Source organism: Zalophus californianus, chromosome 6 (genome assembly GCF_009762305.2).
Source record: "Zalophus californianus isolate mZalCal1 chromosome 6, mZalCal1.pri.v2, whole genome shotgun sequence".
NCBI classification, from domain to species: Eukaryota; Metazoa; Chordata; class Mammalia; order Carnivora; family Otariidae; genus Zalophus; species Zalophus californianus.
This window is the reverse complement of record NC_045600.1, coordinates 71,963,657-71,984,343: the sequence shown is the minus strand read 5'-3', so window position 1 is coordinate 71,984,343 and position 20,687 is coordinate 71,963,657. Positions and strand designations below refer to the sequence as shown.

Below are 20,687 nucleotides of genomic sequence, written 5' to 3'. Positions count from 1 at the left end.
AGGTTCTCCTTCTAATTAGGAGAAGAGGAAGAAGGTTGCTAGAAGGAATGTAGGGGACACGATGGGCAGGGCCATGGGCAGTGGCTGTGGTGAATGGGTCAGAGATTATGTGGCTATGAGGGAATAGCCAGGGCTAAACTCTGGGGACCATGAACAGAGGCACTTCCTAATGTAATATGCAGAAAAGCACACTCGGCCCATTGAAGGACAGATGGTTCTACGATTGGGTTGAAATCTCAGGGACATTAAGAGGAGGGGTAGATGAGCATGGAGAAGAAGGTTTGGAACCCTACTTTTAAGTACCTTAAATGGCAAGCAAAGGAGTTTGTGCCCAAGCCTGCAGTCAGTCACCAAAGGTCCTTGAGTATGAAAGTGACACAATCAGGACGGTCCTTGGGAAGAGGAGGCTGGAAGAGGTGTGCATGGATTGGAGCAGCAGAGGCAAGGCCCGAGGCGCTAAGTTGAGGGGGCGACTAACAGTAATACATATGGAGGGTAATGAAGGGCCATCCCAAGGGAGACAGCGGTGGCAGGGAGAGGCACCAGGGGTGTGAGTCAGAATTGGTGGAACTTGGCAACTGAGTGGCTGGGTGCAGGCAGGAGTCGCAGGTGGTAGGAGGATGGTGAGGAACTGGGTGTTCGTTAGGGGGCCGAGGAGGAAGTGGGTAACTGGCTCCATTTTGGAGACCCTTGAATTTGAGATGGTAGAAGAACATCCATATGGAGTTTCAGCAGCTCCCTGAACAGCTGGGTCTGAAATTCAGAACAAGTTAGGGTGAGAGACACAGCTATGAGACTAATCCCCGTAAAGATGGTAATAGAGGAGCCAGAGGAAAGGATGAGCTGCGTCACACAGCACCCCATGCTCCGTCTGATGCACTGCTGTCGCGGTCTTGAACATCTTTGAACAAGGAGTCTTGTATTTATTTGACAGACAGAGAGAGCACAAGCAGGAAGAGCAGCAGAGGAAGAGGGAGAAGCAGGCTCTCCACTGAACAGGGAGCCCGATGCGGGGCTCGATCCCAGGACCCTGGGGTCGTGACCTGAGCTGAAGGCAGATGCTTAACCAACTGAGCCACCCAAGCTCCCCAAGCCCTGCATTTTTATTTTGCACCAGGACCCACAAATTATGCTAAAGGAGGCACTAAGGGAGAGGATACAATACAGGCTGGGATCCTTAGCTTCAAACCACACATGGGCCCTACAGGTCTGTGATGTTTGTGAAGTGGGACAATTTGATGTTTGTGCCATCGTGCATGTGAGAATAGGGTTCACAGATTTTACCAGATTGCCAAAGGGGTCTGTGACCCAACAAATTACAACCCAGGATGGTACTGACTGCTGTTGGGATGGGGAAACTGGGTGGGTGGAGGACCGGTGTGGGAGGTTTATTTTTCACTGGATGCCCTTTTTCTTCTGTTTGAATGTTTAACTATGGTATATATTACCTGTTCAAAAAGGAAATAACTTAAAACAAAGTCTTGAAGTTGCAGAGAAAGAAGAGAGACCAGAGAGAGGGTCCTGGGGATAAGCAGATGAGGCAGGTGGAGATGCAGCTGCCACGGAGGCAGCGGAAGAACCAGAATCAAACATGCGGTTGTTCTGCCAAGGGAGGAGGGCTCTGGTTTTTTAAGTGAACCCTACGCCCACAGTGGGCCTCAAACTCTCCACCCTGAGATCAAGAGTAGTGTGCTGTACTGACTGAGCCGGCCAGGCGCCCCAGGAAGAGGGCTTGGTCAAATGTAGCCGAAGGGAAAGATGAGGAAAAAGGCCCAGTGCCTTTCTTGTGTCTGAAGCTTCCAATATGCATACTGAAGATGGTGGTGGCAGGGCCTCCCCTGTGAGGGGTGCCACACACACCACAAGCCTCCCTCCTCCTCACTCAGCCAGCCCCATCAGCCCAACCCATCTGTGCGTTCCCTCCAGACGCCTACAGGGACGAGAGCTCAGAACAGACGGAAGCTGAAGCCACACTCCCCCCAGACTTGGAAGGTGGGGTCTTCTCTGAGAGCCAGGCCATTCTTCTCCCTCTCTCTGATGGAGGCCGAGTCGCACGGGCTGCTGATCCGCTGGTGGGAGAGATCAGCAAAGGGCCTGGGGCCTGAGCTGCTTCTGCCAGGTAAGGTCTTCTCCGCCCTCATGGTCCCCTTAACCACTGTGATTTTGTCTGCGCCCCTTTACGAGCCAGCTGCTGCCACCCCCCGCAGTCCCTGGCCCACAAGGCATCCTCACGGGCCAACAGCAGGAAGTGTGTGTGCTCTGTTCTGAGGGGCCGGAGGTGAGGCCAGTCCTGTGTCTTGGAAGGCATCCCTCTGCTCTAGCCTCTGCTCAGAGTTGGGCCTTTATGCCCTGCTGCATCTAACCCTCTCTAGAGAGACTGGGGCAGGGTCTCTCCTCTTCGAAAAGCCTGCCAGTCATGGAAGGGGATTTCACAAGTCTTCTGGGTTAAACCCTCACCCCCAGAAAGCCCACCCATGCATACTTCATCTTAGTAATCTAACAGTTCTATCCACATCAGTCTAAGTCCATTTTTCCTGGACATCCATCAGCAAATACTTGTTGTTCCCCTCAAGTACTGCCAAATACCAGTCACTGCGCTGGGCCCTATGGAAAAACAAATACAGGTGAGACACTACTCCTGCCCTCCAGGAGCTTACAATTGAGCTGGAGAGAAGGGACAAGGGGGTCAACAGCAGCAAACTGGACCACATTTTGAGTATATGAGGGCTATGTCACATGCTCTAAGAATTCTGAATGGAAGAAACAATTTGGAAACAGATTTTAGGAACTGGGTCTTGAAGGATATATGCAGGCTGTACCTAGACGGGGGAAAGAAAAAAACTCCCTGTGGAGAAACTACGTGAGCAAATGCACAGGAGACACGAGATATGGTGGGCAGCCCGCCGCGTCATATAAAGACCCTCCCTGTAAGAAGGCAGCAAAACTTAAGGGGATGGTACAGCTGAGTTGTCAAGGGGCCCCAAAACCAGGTAAGAGCATCCTGCTTCTTAGTCCTTTATCATCTTGGTGGCTCTCTGATGGATATGCTCAAGGCGCCTCGTCATCTATTTTGAGTTTTTTGTTGGTAATCTTTACCCCTAACGTGGGGCTCAAACTCACCACCCTGAGATTAAGAGTTACACCCTCCACCAACTGAGCCAGCCAAGTGCCCCTCATCTATTTGACTCTTGATGGCCATGCTCCATGGCTTGGTGGCCTGGTACCCAAGGTGCAAATACAAACTCAGTGGGAGCCTTGCAAGCATTTTAGTTAGTACTCAGTCCCACTATTTTCTGGATGGAGAATGTCACTCTCAATCTCTCTGCCTTTCTGGACCTCAGCTCTCCCAATTATAAAGTAAAGGTAACAATACCTACCTTGTAGGATGGTCATGAGGACTAAATGCAAATGCAAGTATCTTTGTAATTTGTCAAATATTACAGAAATGAGCCATGGAAGTAACGTTCTTTTACAATCTGTGTCCTGATCCCTTATTCAGGTACCCAGACAGCTTGCTGACTACTCAAAAGCACAGCAGCGCCCTGGAGATACAAACCTAAGGGGCACCTGGCTGGCTCAGGTGGTGGAGCATGTGACTCTCAGGGTTATGAGTTTGAGCCTCACAATGGGTATAGAGATTACTTTAAAAAATAAATAAAAAGAAGGGCGCCTGGGTGGTTCAGTCGGTTAAGTGTCTGCCTTCGGCTCAGGTCATGATCTCAGGGTCCTGGGATGGAGCCCCCCATTTGGCTCCCTGCTCAGTGGGGAGTCTTGCTTCTCCCTCTCCCTCTGCCCCTACCCCTGCTCATGCTTCTAAAATAAATATAATTTTAATAAATAATAAAAAGAAAAAAAACATTTTTAAGTTGCCGTCTACAAGGTCCAACTTGCCTCCAAAGGACTCACAGGTAACCCTCAGAGGTAGCCCCCATGAGTTTTTTTTTTTTTTTAAGATTTTAAAAATTTGACAGAGAGACAGCCAGGAGGGAACACAAGCAGGGGGAGCAGGAGAGGGAGAAGTCTTCCCGCAGAGCAGGGAGCCCGATGCAGGGCTCAATCCCAGGACCCTGGGATCCCGACCTGAGCCAAAGGCAGACGCTTAACGACTGAGCCATCCAGGCGCCCCTAGATCTGTTGTTTTGAGGAGTATTGGGGGAAAGGAAGGAAGATTGGCAACTGAAGCCTAAGTGATCATATTATACTGCACAGTTTTCCCATCTTTTTGTTCCAGTTCTAATTTGTCTTTAGGCAGAGGACCTGTGCTGACTTAAAATATTTCTCTGAAAGGAAGTCGTCAGAGCTCTGGAGACCAGTGATGACAGGTGCTATAGGACACCTGTGGCAGGTGAGGAGGGGCACTAAGCAAAGGGTGGCAGCAGAGAACACTGCGGGGTTTCCCTGGCCAAAGCAAAGGGCAGGAGGCATGCTGAAGGTAACCTGACAGGGTGACTAGGGAGAGAATCACCTTAACCTTTTTTTTTTTTTTTTTAAGATTTTACTTACTCAACAGAGAGAGAGAGCACGAGAGTGGGGGGGGGGGGCGCCAGAGAGGGAGAAGCAGGCTCAGGGAGCCTGACACGAGGCTCAGTTATGACCTAAGCCAAAGGCAGGCGCTTAACCCACTGAGCCACCCAGGTGCCCCCTGATTTATAGTTTCAGGCCCAAAAAGGGATTGAGCCAGTGGGACTTGTTTTTCTGACATCTAGGCTGCTGGTGTGACCCAAGACCGTGTAAGCCGGGGACTTCAGTCCAGGAACAATGAAGATTTACTTTCACCATCACCTCACCCTCACTTCTCTCCCCACCTATGCGGAGCATTCTCTGAGGTCAGGTAGGAAGTGCAGTGTGTTGGCATTCGGAGGAACGGGAATAATGATGGCCAGTAGTAATGACAAGCTCTCAGGTTCCAAGCCCTCTCCACGGACTGTTTCATTTCAGCTTCACACCGTCCCTGAGACAGGTGCTACTGTTAGCTTTTCCTTTCCACACATGAGGGGTCCAAGTCACAGAGTGATGAACCACCCAGCTTACTCAGCTGGTTTGTGACAGCAGAGCCATCTGCAGCATGTGGCGTTGCTCCGGAGCGGGGCCGTTCTGTTGGGAGGGTGAAGGCCCCCTGGCTTGGATGGGCCCAGGAGTTCAGAAAAGGCTTATTTTCAGCACTACCCGTTCTAAACAAGTAGGCTTTATGATGCTTGAAAGCTGATGGAAGCTCCCTTCCTTCCTGGAACATTGGCTAGAGTTTGACAAGTCTCTGATTTCCAAGGTCACTGCTTCCCCTCCCTGCAAACCAGCACAGACTGGCTCCTTTCCAGTCTTCGGGCCCCTCATCCATCTACCATTGCCCTCAAAAATAACTGCTTAATGGCCCTCCAGTAACTGCAGCCAACTCCTTAAGGGCTCTTGAGAGGAGATCATGTGGGAAAGCTAACAGAACTCATCCAACTTTTAAAAAGTGAGCTTTGATCAGCTCTTTCCTTGCCTCCACCTTCCCAGATGATTTAAATTGGTCTGCTTCACCTCTCACAGAGCTCTCTCCACCAAGAGCACACGCAGAGCAAATCCATCCTGGATATAAAGTGCAAAAGTTGGGAGGGAAGAGAAGGGATGTTTGAAGCCAGAAGGTTCAGACCCAGTTCTGAGACCAGAATTCCTTTCCCGATCCAGCTCATGACTAGCGACTTCACCTGGTTGCCATAGAAACATTAGTCTCTGTTGGATGGCAAGCAGCATTTTTGACGGAAAGCATCAGAGGCTACCATGGTAACACCAAAGAGAGTAAAAGCTGCCTTCTCTCCTGGAGGGGTGAGGAAGGAATGGAGGATGCCAGGGAAAGCAGGCTAGAAGGGACAGGCGTCAGAGAGCTTAGCTCTGACTTGAACAGAGAGGGAATTAATTCGACAGACACCTAATACGTGCAAAGCAAAGCAATAACGAAGAAGACATGTCTATGGCTCGCCTCATCGGGCTATAATCATCTGGTAATAGAGTTTATACAGAAATGTAAATAAAGGTAGAATGAGACTTGTAACAGGACAAAGAATCCTGAAAAGGGAAATCAACCAGCAAAGCTTCAGAGTCTTAAAGGGGAGGATTCCGACTAGCAAAAGAGGGGCAGAGAGAACAAGATGAGCAAACACGGAAGTGGAGGGCACCTGGGTGGCTCAGTTGGTTAAGCGACTGCCTTCGGCTCAGGTCATGATCCTGGAGTCCGGGGATCGAGTCCCGCATCGGGCTCCCTGCTCAGTAGGGAGTCTGCTTCTCCCTCTGACCCTCCCCCCCTCTCATGCTCTATCTCATTCTCTCAAATAAAATCTTAAAAAAAAAAAAAAAATGGAAGTGGAAAAGTTCATACTGAAACCTCTGGGTACAGAGGTGGAAAACGCAACTCCCAGGCCTTGGCTCCCAGGAGGGGCAGGCTGAGATTAGGATCTAGGAATCTGAAGCTAGACTGCCTGGATTGGAATCCCAAACTTGCTGTGTAATCATAAGGCAGGTTACTTACCCTCTCTGGGTATCCGTTTCCTTGTTCGCAAAGTAAAAATGGTGAAAGTCTACCTCAGAGGGTCGTTGTGAGGATTAAGAACTCAGTACACATCAAGTGACTAGAACAATGCCTAACCCGCAACAGCCCTGCACCAGTGTCGACAATTACCATCATACCACCTCCCACTTTTCAGAGCCAGCACAGCCTCTCCTCACCGTCCAACTATTACTTTCTCATTCTCACAACACTGCTTCTGTAACAGAGAAAGGAGAGGCTGTGGTTCACCATCTCCCTTCAAGTTGAAAACTCCTTTCCCTTCCTCATAAGCACCAGGACTAAAGGTTCAAAGGGCAAGCCCCCGCTTCCTCTGGTCACTCACATCTGGGGGCTGTTGGAGCGTAAGAAGGAAGTAGGCAAAAACTCAATTTCAAGCACACGTAAGTTTAAAGAACAAGGAGGAAATACCACTGCCTTAGAGAAGACAGAAGCCTAAGTCAGATGAACGTCTCCTGTTTAGAACTGAGGACAGCTGGGCAACTCTGCGCTAGAAGAGGATCTGGGCCAGCCTCTCTACCCACACCTGAGCCGCTATGCCCAGGCAAAAGAGGCTCAGGAAGGTTTCCTTCACCTTAGGAGGCTGTCTGCTGCCCCCTCCTCTCTACTCCAACCACCCCCAATGCAGGGATGAGTAACTAGAAGGCACTGAGTCACATGTGTTGATTCTGGCTGTCACCCACTAGATGCTGTCACCTTATATGGGTTAGACTAGAGTAGTTGCCTTACTTGTTTCCTCACTTCCAGCACTGTCTCTCCCCCACTAAGAGGCTGTATGAGGAACTAAGAAGGGTTGGGGGGGGGCGGAGAACTGAGGTGGAAGGAAGCAAAGTGAAGGCAGGCCAAGGTAGGCAGGCATGGGAACGAAAGGAAGCCAAGCAGAGACAGGCACCCATCTGATGAGGGCAGGGAGGCAGGCAGAGCCTGTGGGTATTTATAGTTTGGAGGAGTTCAAGACTGCCCTGAGGAAGTCTGCTCCCGAGCGCCTCAGGATAACTAACAAAAATGGTCCACACTGTTTTTCAGGATGCATTAGCAGCCAAATCAATAACTATAGGGGGACTGGGCCCTAGCCAGCTACTACCTAAAAACAATGCATCCTCCTTTCCTTCCCCCAGGCCCAGAGAGCAAACCAGGACAGGGAAAGGGTGGGGGTGGCGGCAAAGGCAACAGGAGCAAGGAGGCTGCAGCAGGCGGCGCTGAGGGGAGATCAAGAGCTAGTTCTGGGTCCCAGTGGCCTTTTCTGCCACAAGCAAGTGCCAAGTACCTAATACTTCAGTGTGACAAGCAACCCCAGGAGCTAGTATCACGGAAAAACCAGCGCTCTGCTTAGAAGTCTGAGAGCTGACAAATTAAAACCTAACAGCAATTATCCATATTTTTAGCATGACAATAAAGTCTTAACATTCTGTTGCCATAGAGACCGGTAGAGAATGGAGGAGACCCACAGAGCTCTGCCCCTGAACTTCAGACATTCTTCTCTAGGCTGGTCCCTACCTAGTGAGCCAGGTTACGAGGCAGGCCCTTTGTCATAAGCCTTACAAAGCAGGTAGAGGAAGATGTGTGCATCCCCTTCCTCAGGACAATTCCTGGAATACTCAGCATTCTGGGAATTCACTGGTCCCAAGCCTGTGTCATCCCAATCAGAGTCACATATGAAAAGCAAGAGTTGAGGGGACTGACTGAGGAATAGCGGACTTCAGGCCTGGAGAGCCCTGATGTATAAGGCCAAAACCTCTCTGGATACTGGACTGGGAGTTCCGTTACAAAAGGGCCAAAGGCGGGTACAGAGACTAATGGTAAGACTGGTGAACTTAGGAGGCTTCTCTGGCACTTAAACTCTTCAAGATCACAAAACACCTCTAGCCGAAGGTGCAAAATGTGCTACCGTCACACTGCCATCTGGTGGAAAGACAAGATCTGTCCTTAGGCGCAGAGACAGCCTGTTAGTGTGTCCAGTGACAAGGTAGGTTTGGAAATATTTAAGATGGCGGGGGGGGGGGGAATAGTTAAGATGAAGACATATGGAAGAGACCCACAGGACTGAGAGTATAATGCAGACAGATGGGGAACTCCATCCAGGTGTGTGTCTTCTGTCCATTTTAATTTCTAAGGAAGGTTAGATAAAACAAAATTAAAATAAAGGGAAAAAACATAAAGGCATTACAAATGTTTTATATCCCTAGAACCATTCACGGTTTTGGCTCATGAGAAGTTATTAACATCAGACACACCAACGGACAGAGACCACACACACATGGGCAGCAGCCACCACAATAGTGGAGCTTGCCTTTTATACAAAGTCTGTATGTATATATGCACGTGTGTGTGTACGTATGCATGTGTGTGCGCACATACATATACACACATACATATACATATATATTTTATGTACACAGACACAAGGGTATAAAATCCAGTGAAAAGGGCTCACATGTGCCCAGGCAGGGGACAGGAGCAGCTTTAACAGCTGGGGTTGAGCCCACGGTAGAGGCACATGGGAAATGGTAGAGAGTAGCAGCCTCCTCTCCGTCCTTCCACCCTGCACCACAGGAAGGACCTGGGAGGAAGGACAACTGTACAAAGGAAGATGGAAGATACTGGAAAGGTATCCCACCTTTCACTGAACTCCTGAAAGCCCCAGCCCTAAGCCATCCAAAATGCCTGGCAGGACACTGGCAGGACAGATCGCTCCCACACCTCCCAGCAAGATGCAGTTCTGGCCCCAGGCTGAGGCTTAAGGCAGGCTTCACAATGCGCATGTCCATGCTATCTTCCAGGCCTGTGCAGCAGCAAGCCAACACCTTCAAGGTTCACTGCCCCCAACCCCAAACTCCAAAGTCCTCTTGGACCAGAGATCTTAAGGGTTTTCCTCAACAGACTGTAGGGAAAAGGTATAGGAAGCGGAGAGAGGTTAGTTCCTTCAGTTACTGCTCTATGGCCTTCCCAACGGGGGAGGAATCGAGGAATCACCAAGAGGTGGTTGGAAAGAGCAATGAAGGTCATCCCAGAAGACAACATATGCGGAGAAACGGGTGTTCAACAGGTGCAGATTCTGTCCTCTTCGACTAGTGGCTTTGCTCAGCAGAGTCCGTTCCCAATGGGGCCCTGGGCAGGAGCCCTTCTCGAGTCCAAGGGTGGCCCCAATTCCCGCAGAGCCCACGTCCACGCGCTCAGGATGGCTTGGGTCCACAAAATGGAGAAGGGGCCATGGAGAGGTCGATGTGGAGACGGGAGCGGCAGGACCCAGAGACGCAGGGAGGCAGCGTACCATACCACTGACTTACCTATGGCAAGGAGAAGAGATCCAGGGGAAGCTAAAGGAAAGAAAATAACCAAAGACTAAACGGAGCCAGACCCTGAGACTCACATGGTCTGAGGGGTAAAGAGGCTAGAAAGCTGGAAGCACTGGGAGGCGATTGCCTGGGAGGCGAGGTTCAGGGCTGGACTCAGAGCTGCAGAGAGAGAGGCACGACGAGTTAGTGAGCACAGAGCATTCCCTCTTTCCAGGCCCCAACCCCTCTTCCCTTTCCCAAGTCCAAGTCTACCAGTCAGAGCCGCAGGGTTCAGGGCCCCCAAGGGAACCGTCCCATTCAGTTGCAAGGCAGCAGCAGCCTGGGCAGTGGCGGCAGCAGCAGCAGCTGTGGTAGGCAACTGGATTCCGGAGCCTAAAAGGGAAAGAGAAGTTGGTGTTAAGTCCCAACTCCTGATCTAAGATTCCACCCCACGTTCTTCACTCTGCAGAGAAACTCTCTCCACCTTCTGCCAATTTGGCCACGAGCTGCAAACGTCCACCTGCAGATCCCAGATCCAGCTCCTGGTCCCCATCCGGAAAAGTGATGTCTGTGCCACCATCCAGTCGCTCGGTCACATGGCCAACTCGCATAGGTCGACCAGCAAGCTCGAAGCCATTCAGCTGTTCCAGGGCCCGCCGGGCACACTCGGAGTCTGAGAACTACAAGAAACCCAGGCCGTGTACCAGTCACTTCCTGGCCACGGACACGCTCACAACGCCCTGCCACCACCGCCTAGTCCTGCTACCCCAGTTAACTGCATGCTCACTGTGGCACAAACTGTTCTGTCCCAGGGACTGTGACCCCCATCCCCCCAAAATGATCATGTGAAAAGGACCTTTTCCAACTGACTCAATGGCAATCACTTCCAACTTCCAGCTCCACTGAGAACCTAATAATGCAAAAATCTGTTATCTATAGGGTGGCCTACCCTTACATGCTGCTTCACAAATAAGCATATCAATGGAAGAAAGACAGCCTGAGAATCAAGGTTCCTGGGCTTTTCTAATTTCAGCCCTTCGGACTAGTCAGTTTCAATTCTCAATCAAGAAGTAGGAATCTGGGACTCCAGAGCCCAGCCATAGGAGGGAGTGCACCCTGGCATGGAGAGCAAGACAGCACCCCACCCCTACGCCTCCACCAGTGCTGCTGGTCAGAGATCTCTACCGCCCAGCAGCACCGGAGCAGCCTGGTATAGAGAAGATTCCAGTGTGCTGCTGAAGTGTCAACAAGGGTATTGACCGAAAAGGTGGCAGCACAAGGGCAAAAAAGCCTCACAAAAGGTTTTCTGCGTCTGAGTCACCAAGGAGTTAGAAGTACTTGCCACCATGAACACCAGGTCTGGCTTTGTTTCCTCTGGTAGCATCTGCCCTAGGGCCTGGCACGTGGTACTGACAATTCCTAGGCAGGTGGTGTAGGTGGTGGCCTGCCTTTACTGGATGCTTCTGAGATGAGCAATACCCCTGGTAGAACACAACCTATCTCCCCTCTGCCCTGCAGGCAACTGCGGGGGGTGTATGCTGCCTGGACTGAACCTAGAAAATATCAGCTTCTATGAGACTCTGTGGCCGGCAGCCAGTCCTCAGCCTAGAGTCACACAGGGCTAGAAGAACCAGTTATGGGAACTGGAAGCAATTTTGTTGGGAGTGTCAGGAAAAGGGAAGACGTGGCCTCGCTATTCTCCCTATAGCGGTCTCTGAACATAAAGATACTTCTCAATGGAGAAACTGCTTCAGATGGGGTAGTGTCAGAAAAAATAAATAAATCCCTATTCCTGCTCCAACCGTGAAAACATACTATGTCTATAAAAGCCCACACCTAACCTCCCTCATGCCCCCAACCTTTTAGCTGCAGCCTGAAATCATTTCTATTACCCAAAGAGCAAGTTGCGGCACCAGGGAAGCTGGTTGAACTCCTGGACACACCCATACCAGGGCCACTGACAGTGTGCAGGAGCAAAGCCAAGATCTCAAGCAATGCACTCATCTCAAGGGGCAGAAGGCTAGTCCAGGCTTCAGGCACCAGGGCTTATGGGTCATTTAGACAGTTCCTAAAGGAGGAGGATGAAGCTAAGCTGCAAAATCAGACAAGTGGACAAACCCACACTGAAATTCAAAAGTTAAAGACCAGAGACTCACCGTAATGAAACCATAACCTTTAGAACGGCCTGTATCTGAGTCCTTCATCAGGACAATATTATCAATCTGTATAAGAGGGAGAAATTATTAGCAATCTTTGGGCTAACCCGCACCTTTGATCTTTCCTGCCTGACAGTTCTAACTACCTCTAACTTTGTACCTCTAACTATCTCTAACAGTTCTAACTCTCCAAATCTTCTCTTTAAAAAGAGACAAAGGCCACCTCTTTCTAAAACACCTCTCCTGGCTCATCTTACTGAACCTGGACCCCATTATTTGAGTTCACGGTGCCTAACTTATCTGCATACTGAGCACTCTGAATATGAAGATGGAGCCTAACTTTGCCGGCACGAACCCATCCGCTCGTTCTGACGGACGCAGTGGGTTAATTGCAGTCAGGCAGTACAAAGAGATAGGCTCACCCTCCCCACTTTCTCCAATTCCCTTCAGAGTTTTCCATCACTTTCTACTCACTTTGCCGAAGGGCTCAAAGATGCCCCGGAGCATGTCCTCCGTGATATTGAAGTGCAGGGAGCCCACATAGAGGCGCATTGGCCCGCTGTTGCCCTTCTGCAGGTTGTTGGCCATGGCTGCCAGTCGGTTTTTCTCAGCCTAGGTGAGGAGGAACCGATAGATTGCATCCCACACCCCCTCCCTCCAAGGCCATCTGCTCATGTCAGCTTTGCAACTTGCTCACCTGTGAAGCCTGGACAATGATGGGCACTCCAAGCAGCCGTTGCCCAGTCAGCCCAATGGCCAGTGGCACAGACTGGATTTCACAGAATTCCACGTAGGCGATGCCCTTAGAACGCCGGGAGTTCCGATCGGAGATGATTCGGACATCACGAACCTAGCCAGGGTAAGAAGGAAATCCTGAGTTGGGCATAAAGGAGAATGGACAGAAGATAGCTATACATGGGAGAAAGCTAAGGCGGGGGGGGGGGGAGGTTACCTTGCCGACAGCAGAGAAAAAGTCCTCCAAGTCCCGAGGCCGAATGCGGGCAGCTAACTGCATACAGAAAACCGTGCGGGCATCACGTTCCTCGGGACTCAGATTATCAATGGGCTCCCTGAAGAGCGAGTGCCATCTGGTGAGACGCCCACTCCCGATACATGGTTATTGTTCTCCAGCTCCCCCTCCAGTACCACACATTCCTGTATTCTGGCTCAAACGGCTTTCTAGTCATACCTCACGATCCCTGGAAGAGTGTTCACTATCAACTCACCTGACCGGGCTCTTTTCTCTGAAATGAGGACTCTTACTGTGTGCGTACCTGCGCCTATGGAACAGAGAACGACAAACGGAAAATCGCGTCATCTGATTTCACCCGCGTTGGTCCAATGCTTGGTCTTCCGGCACGAGAAAACCTGATCCCAGCACCTCATCTCACGTGGGAATTGTCAACACCACCCCTCCAGTACCAGAGTCTCCTGCCCGCCGCATCGGGTTTTGAGCACCCACAGGCAGGAACCACAGCGCGGGGTGTTTACCCAGACCCCAACACAAAGGCCATCATCATATGAGCAAGAGGCAATACCCAGCAGCAAGCGGCGGGCTCCTGTAGCGCACGCGGTCCTCACGCCGCCGGTCCCGACTGCGTGTCTCACTGCTGTGCCGCCGGTCCCGGCTCCGGCTGCGGTGGCGACGCTGCCGGTCTCGACTTCGGCTCCGACTGCTTCTCCGCCTGTGCCGGTCCCGCTCCCGACTGCGGCTACAGTGCAAGGCACTACTGAGTTTGCTAAAGGGCAAACCAACCTCTTCCGGACTCCAAGGGATAGCTCTCCCATTTAGAGTAATTCCCGAAAGCCCCCAGAACTACTGACCTGCGCTTTCTATCCCTGCTTTTACTATGGCTCCGACTCCTCTTCTTCCTGTGAAGGAGGGGATAAATTCTTATTATCAAGAAGGTCTTCTCTCCCCCAAGGAAAAAGAACGACGGAAAGGCGAGGGTGGAACAGCAGTAAAAGACCAAAGAGCCCGGGGCGCCTCGGTGGCTCAGTCTTAAGCATCTGCCTTCAGCTCAGGTCATGATCCCGGGGTCCTGGGATCCAGCCCCACATCGGGCTCCCTGCGCGGCAGGAAGCCTGCTTCTCCCTTTGCCACTCCCCCTGCTTGTGTTCCCTCTCTCGCTGTGTCTGTCAAATAAATAAATAACATCTTAAAAAAAAAAAAAAAAAAAAGACCAAAGAGCCCAAGATGACCTGGCAGGAGTTCACAGCAATACCAACTTGCACACAGCCCTGAATGCTGTCAGGCTTCTGAAGTGGCCATTTCCTCCCGAAGCCCAGCAAAAGCTGCTGTTTCCAAATCAGGGGTCCCCTGGCTATTTTATTCAATTGAAACAGAATGATGCTAGAACAGAGCCACAAGTCTATGCTGGAATGTGAAGACTAGAAGATCATTAAACCAAGACACCATGATTCCCAGGACCCAGTAGAGCCATCACTAAAAATGAGCAGTCTTCCAAGCAACCACCTCCCTGCTCTGGCTGTTTCTCCAATGGACGCAGTTGCTTCCCTTGCCCAAGTTGCCGACCCACTTCCTCATGCCACACTTACTTGCTTGCCTCCCCACCGGCGCTGCTCCCACTGGTGCTGGTACTGCTCATGCTGGTGTTGCTAGGGCCATCTTTTTTAACCTCTTTCCTTTGCTGTTCATCCTGGGGGGGTTGCCAGGAAAAATGTCACCACGTATAAGGTGGTAGACACATACACATTCCATTGGGCAACAAAAGAACAAAAATGGACAGAGAAGAAAGCTTGTGAAATCAAAGTTCACAATTATCTAGCCAGTTTCTGAGCACCTGGATCTCCTAACAAAGGGAGTAAGAAGGAAGGAAGGAAACCACCCAAAAAAAGAGCTCAGAGTGACAGATTTTGATGTCAAAACTTGAGCTACCCAACATTTGTTCCACTGACATCCATTTCCCAGGAGAGTGAGAAATTACTTAGGTCTGAGATACACTGACTTTCTACTGGGTCATTGAGAGCTCTGAGCAAAGCACTTATTCCCAGCACATTCTACCCCCCCCACCTCCTCCCGCTCCTTGCCCCAGCTTTGGGACCGTCTCTGCGAGCATGCCTCTGAGTATGGAAGCTGGAGAGTGGGGCTTACTAAAAACTATGACTTTCACGAATAGCCACGATACATAATAAACAAGCAGGGAAAAAGAATTTACAAAGTATTGGCGCGCCTGGGTGGCTCAGTTGGTTAAGCAACTGCCTTCGGCTCAGGTTGTGATCCTGGGGTCCCAGGATCGAGTCCTGCATTGGGCTCCCTGCTCAGCAGGGAGTCTGCTTCTCCCTCTGACCCTCCCGCCTCTAATGCTCTCTCTCTCTCTCATTCTCTCTCTCTCACATAAATAAAGTCTTAAAAAAAAAAAGAATTTACAAAGTATTGAAACTGATGATCTATAACTGCTTCTTCTTACTAACCCAATTCCAGCAGTGAGATGGGGAATATTACCTCCTCTTTTTTATAGGGAGCCTCCAGCATGGCTTCAATCACTATATCAAAGTCATCGGACGCCATCGTAGCAGACCTGAAGAGAGGACGTGGATATGTAAGAACCTCATATTTTTCCTCCCCTTCTGGCACCCCACATTCCCTTCCTTCTCCAAGACATAGACTTGAGAATATACAGTTTTGTTTCTTGAATTCCACAGGGATCTTCCTGGTTGTTGCTTACTCTAGGTTTATTTTTGCACATTTTAATTCTGAACTAGTTTTGCTCTGTGGCTTCGAAAAGGTAAAGTGTCTAGAAGGAAAATATCTAGATAGAAACAAAATACAATACAGACCCTGTCTTGTGAAGAAAAAGTGTTGGCATTCAAAATTACTATTCACTTGACAATGGACACTAGGCCTCCATTCTACAGTTCAAAATTCTGTATAAATAACTGGTTTAAACTTAAATCATAGAAATGAGCACATATTTCCAATAAAAAGGTAAGGATGTAAGACTAAAAATCAGGAACAAGACAAAACAACACCAGAATGCAGATCTGCCCTAAGCTCTTCCCCACATCCCCCACACAAACATCAATAATTAGGGGACTCATCGCTAAGCATTTCCCATATAACACCAACTAGAATTCAGGTAACTCAGAAAGATAACAATTAAGACAGGATTAACCAATTCTACCTGGAAGCCTGTCCAGGTAGGAAGGGTAAGACCTCCTGCCTCCCCAAGCGTTCACACCTAGTAATCATCTTTCCCAAGTCTGTCCACCTCAGGCCCATCAAATAAAAAAATAGTAATAATAATAAAAGAAACCCAGAAGATATCGGGGCACCTGGGTGGCTCAGTCAGTTATGTCTGCCTTTAGCTCAGGTCATGATCCCAGGGTCCTGGGATAGAGCCCCTGCTCGGCTCCCTGCTCAGCGGGAAGCCTGCTTCTCCCTCTCCCTCTGCCTGCCGCTCACCCTGCTTGTGCACGCACTCGAGCTCTGTCAAATACATAAATAAAATCTTTTTTTTTTAAAGATTATTTATTTATTTATGTATTTGACAGAGAGCACAAGTAGGCAGAGAGGCAGGCAGAGGGAGAGGGAGAAGCAGTCTCTCCACTGAGCAGGGAGCCCGACGTGGGGCTTGATCCCAGGACTCTGGGATCATGACCTGAGCCGAAGGCAGCCGCTTAACCGACTGAGCCACCCAGGCAGCCCCCATAAATAAAATCTTAAAAAGAAGAAAGAAAAACAAGACATCAAAGTCAATAGAATAAATTATTCAAAAAATATTGGTCTGGAATTACCAATATACACAACACACATGAATCTTAAAATAATTATGCTGAGTGAAGGAAGTTAAGACAAAAATATACTCTGTGCTTCCATTTATAGGAAAAAATGCCAAGAAATGTAAACCAAACTGTACTGGCAGAAAGCAGATCAGTGGTTGCCTAGGGATAGGAGGAGGTGGAGAGGGGCTAGGAAGAAAGGATTACAAAAGGGCAGAAGAAACTTTTGGCGGTAATGGTTTCATGGGTATTTAAACATCAAAACCCATCAAACTGTACACCTTAATGTGGACAGCTTTATTTTATGTCAATTATACCTCAATAAAGCTGACCAAAAAACAAAAAAAAACCTCCAACTAATCTGAAGAATTTCTGTGCAATACCTTTGTCCTCTTTAAAGCAGCTAATGCATCATCCACTGATGCTGTCCTATAGCCTATTTTGGTGATTTAAGAATAAAACAGGAGGGCGCTTGGGAGGCTCAGTTGGTTAAGCGACTGCCTTCAGCTCAGGTCATGATCCCGGAGTCCCAGGATCGAGTCCCGCATCGGGCTCCCTGCTCAGCGGGAGTCTGCTTCTCCCTCTGACCCTCCCCCCTCTCATGCTCTCTCTCCCTCTCATTCTCTCTCAAATAAATAAATAAATAAAATCTTAAAAAAAAAAAGAATAAAACAGGAGTACAAAAAGTAATAACAAAAAGTAATATAAAAATATTACTTATTTTATACTTTAGAGCCCATAGCCTATTTTGGTGATTTAAGAAAAAAACAGGAGTACAAAAGTAATAACTAATATAAAATAAGTAATATAAAAATATGACTAATCACTCCTACAGTACCTAATATTGCTAGGTACTGCACTAAACCTGTTACAGAGACAAGATTCTTGGAAAGAGCAAAACAAAAATTACCTGGAGCCAAATTTAAGACTTAAAATGGAAACCAAATCAAAATCAAATAGGTGTGTCTAAGAACCAGTGAACTTGGGGCGCCTGGCTGGCTCAGTCGGTAGACCTTACGACTCCTGATCTCAGGGTTGTGCATTCCAACCCCATGTTGAGTGTACAAATTACTTAAAAATAAAATCTTAAAATAAAAACAGTGAACTCAATCATTCATCATAATAACACCGTACATTTATTTAACAATCAAAGGTAACATATGCTACAAGCAGCTATCAGGTCCAATGCACGATGAAAAAACTGAGGTTTTGTGAACTGCCCAGAATCACAAAGCTTAAATGGAGGTGCTGACTCTTGATTAAGGTCTTCTGACCCAAAGTCTAACGTCTTACCAATTCTATCAGGTTACCTCTCCTGTACTTTATAATTCAGCCTTAAATTTTTTTTAAAGATTTATTTATTTGAGAGAAAGAATGAGAGAGAGAGAGAGAGCGCGCACATGAGGGAGAGAGGGTCAGAGGGAGAAGCAGACTCCCTGCCGAGCAGGGAGCCCGATGCGGGACTCGATTCCGGGACTCCAGGATCATGACCTGAGCCGAAGGCAGTCGCTTAACCAACTGAGCCACCCAGGCGCCCTCAGCCTTAAATTTTTAAAAAGAAGAGTACACAACTGGACCGAGATGTCCAGTTTTTGGTTTTTTTAAGATTTTGTTTTTAAATATTCTCTACCTCCAACGTGGTACTTGAATTTACAACCCCTCAGATCAAGAGTCTCAAATTCTACTGACTGAGCCAGCTAGGGGACCCAAGATGTCTACTTTTATTTTTTATTTTAAAAAAATTATTTTTTTAAATTTATTTGACAGAGTGAGAGCACAAGCTGGGAGACAGAGGGAGAGGGAGAAGCAGGCTCCCCGCTTGCAAGGCTCCATCCCAGGACCCCGGGATCATGACCTGAGCCAAAGGCAGCCGCTTAACCGACGGAGCCACTGAGGCACCGCCCCCCGCAAGATGTCTACTTTAAATACACACTCATCTAAGGAATTACTACTATCCTGAAAGGTTTATCAAAAGCATTAGTCCCATTAGTCACACCTTATTATGTGGCTTCTAGATATGAAGCAGCATATACTTCAAAATATCAGGACCAAACTTATTGTAATACTATTTGATTGTGGAAAAATGGTTTTTAAAAATAAAAGGTTTCAATCTACAATTTCTGTTCTTTCCAGTCATTTTACCTGCCAAGTCTATGCAAGTTTTTCTTTTTTTTCTCTAAAAGTATTTATTTATTTAAGTAATCTCTACATCCAACATGGTGCTAGAATTCACAACCCCGAGGTCAAGAGTCCTATGCTCTCCAACTGAGCCAGCCAGGTGCCAAGTCTATACAAGTTTTCTAAATGTCATACAACTCCTCTTTATTTTTTAAAATCTACTTTTTCCTCCCCAAATGAAATGCTTCTGATTTAAATCATTACTCTTTGTTGACTGCTAGTACAGGATAGGATTAACTTAACACATGCACAAAAACTTTCACTCAAGTTGACATATGAGCCACCACGTATGGAGTAAAGTTTTCACTCAGGTACTCAGAAATGAATGAATCTATTTAAGCACGGACATACAGAACACGAGCACATTTTGAAACTTGCAATCTCACTCGATTTGGTGTATCTTTTCAGATGTCCTAGAAGCAGTAAAGTCCCAAACACTATGCATTTTCAAGTTGGCAGTTTTCAAACTCTTCCCATGTTCTATATTAAGGGTCAAAGTCCATCAATCCCATGCACTAAAAAACTATAGAGCCTTCTTCCATCCCTGCTCCAAAAACTGCATTAGGGGTGGGCCCACAATCACACAAGGGTCTGGACTTTGTCATAGCATAGTCAAGACCCCAACAAGCACTTAGGCCTCACTGCTAAAGGGACAAAGGAGAGTGAAGAACCACTGTCAGCTCAGTTCAGGCAAAAGTCACCACATGCTGAGTCTCAGGGGGTGATGGGTCCAGTCACAGAGCTGGGCACAAACACCTCCAAATTGAAGGCAGCTTATTAAGAATAGGAACAATGAGAAAGGTAAAATACATTCCTGCTGTTTAACAAGCCAAGGCTACACTTTAAAAAATGGTCCTATGAGTAACCGATTCGCACCGTCCCTGCGAGGGTCAGTCCCAATGCTACAACCCTTATGTGGCCTCACTATACTCCTGTACCGCCACGGAACGTGTGGTCAAAAAGAGGAACCAGGGAAAAGCCCAGAGGCCAACACAATGAACAGGAGTCTTCCAGAGCCTGAAGATTGAGAAGTCTGTCTCAGTGTCTCAGTTTAGTCTAACCTCAGTGTCTTAGTGTCTAACCTCTCTCGGAGTGGTGGCACTAAGAGCTGAAAATCCATCCTGCGAGCCCTCTCAGACCGCGGTGGGTCGATGCTCCCCCCTTCCCCGCGCCAGTACGGGCGACCCTAAACGTCAGGGCTGCGGGGACCTGTTAAGAGATCGGTCACTGGGATCCTTGAGACAGCATCTTCATCTTTAAGAGATACGGCCACGAGGATGCCGAGCCCTAAAGTCATGCCAGCGGGCTACACTGAGGGAGCGAACACTTCCAGACCAAAGTAAACAAAAATATTTTCTTAAGTTTGCCTAATTCTGCTCTTGACGCCATTTTCTGCCTGTGACGTCAGGGGGCGGCGCCGTGCGGCAACGTCACGCATAGGTGACGTCGCGGGGGGACCGGGTTTCGGGGTTTCTCACCAGTTCCGGGTCCCCGCGGGCGGGGTCCCGGTTTCCGCCGTTCCTTTGGGTGTATTGGGGACGCGAAGCACGGATATTTTCCAGAGTCTCAGCAGTAAAAGCAGCACCGCAGCCGCAGCTGCTCGTCTTCCCGCAAAATGGCGGCAGCTCCGCGGTCTTCCAGAACTTTCCCCAATCTGCGCAGGCGCCGAAACATTCAGGCTGTGGAACTAATCACTGGTGTCGCGGCAACAGTCCAAAGTACAGATTTTCATTGGCCAAAACCCTAAGCATGGGTGGAGCCAAACTCAAATGTTTCTTAGCAACCATCAAGTTC

At 48.8% G+C, this 20,687-nt stretch overlaps 1 protein-coding gene and 1 long non-coding RNA gene across 3 annotated transcripts; one reads left to right on the top strand and one right to left on the bottom strand.

Moving 5' to 3' along the window:
- The first annotated feature begins 1,785 nt into the window (after positions 1-1,785).
- LOC113910037 lies at positions 1,786-6,252 on the top strand. Its single transcript, XR_003515887.1, has 3 exons — positions 1,786-2,119; positions 4,232-4,345; positions 4,707-6,252. It is a non-coding gene; the product is annotated as an uncharacterized LOC113910037 (long non-coding RNA).
- Positions 6,253-8,561: 2,309 nt separating this feature from the next.
- On the bottom strand, positions 8,562-20,529 carry RBM23 (RNA binding motif protein 23). 2 transcript variants are annotated; one of them, XM_035728225.1, is made up of 14 exons: positions 20,372-20,529; positions 15,439-15,514; positions 14,532-14,632; positions 13,797-13,844; positions 13,511-13,684; positions 13,199-13,252; positions 12,925-13,042; positions 12,670-12,822; positions 12,447-12,584; positions 11,973-12,038; positions 10,301-10,496; positions 10,090-10,209; positions 9,912-9,996; positions 8,564-9,828 (listed from the first exon to the last, which is right to left on the bottom strand). In XM_035728225.1, the coding sequence occupies exons 2-14, from the start codon at positions 15,502-15,504 to the stop codon at positions 9,825-9,827; spliced, it is 1,323 nt and encodes a 440-aa protein (XP_035584118.1). In that variant the 5' UTR covers positions 15,505-15,514; positions 20,372-20,529; the 3' UTR covers positions 8,564-9,824. The 2 variants fall into 2 exon arrangements, with proteins under 2 accessions (XP_035584117.1, XP_035584118.1); XM_035728224.1 differs by having other exon boundaries at positions 8,562-9,996; positions 20,372-20,519.
- Between the last annotated feature and the right edge of the window lie 158 nt (positions 20,530-20,687).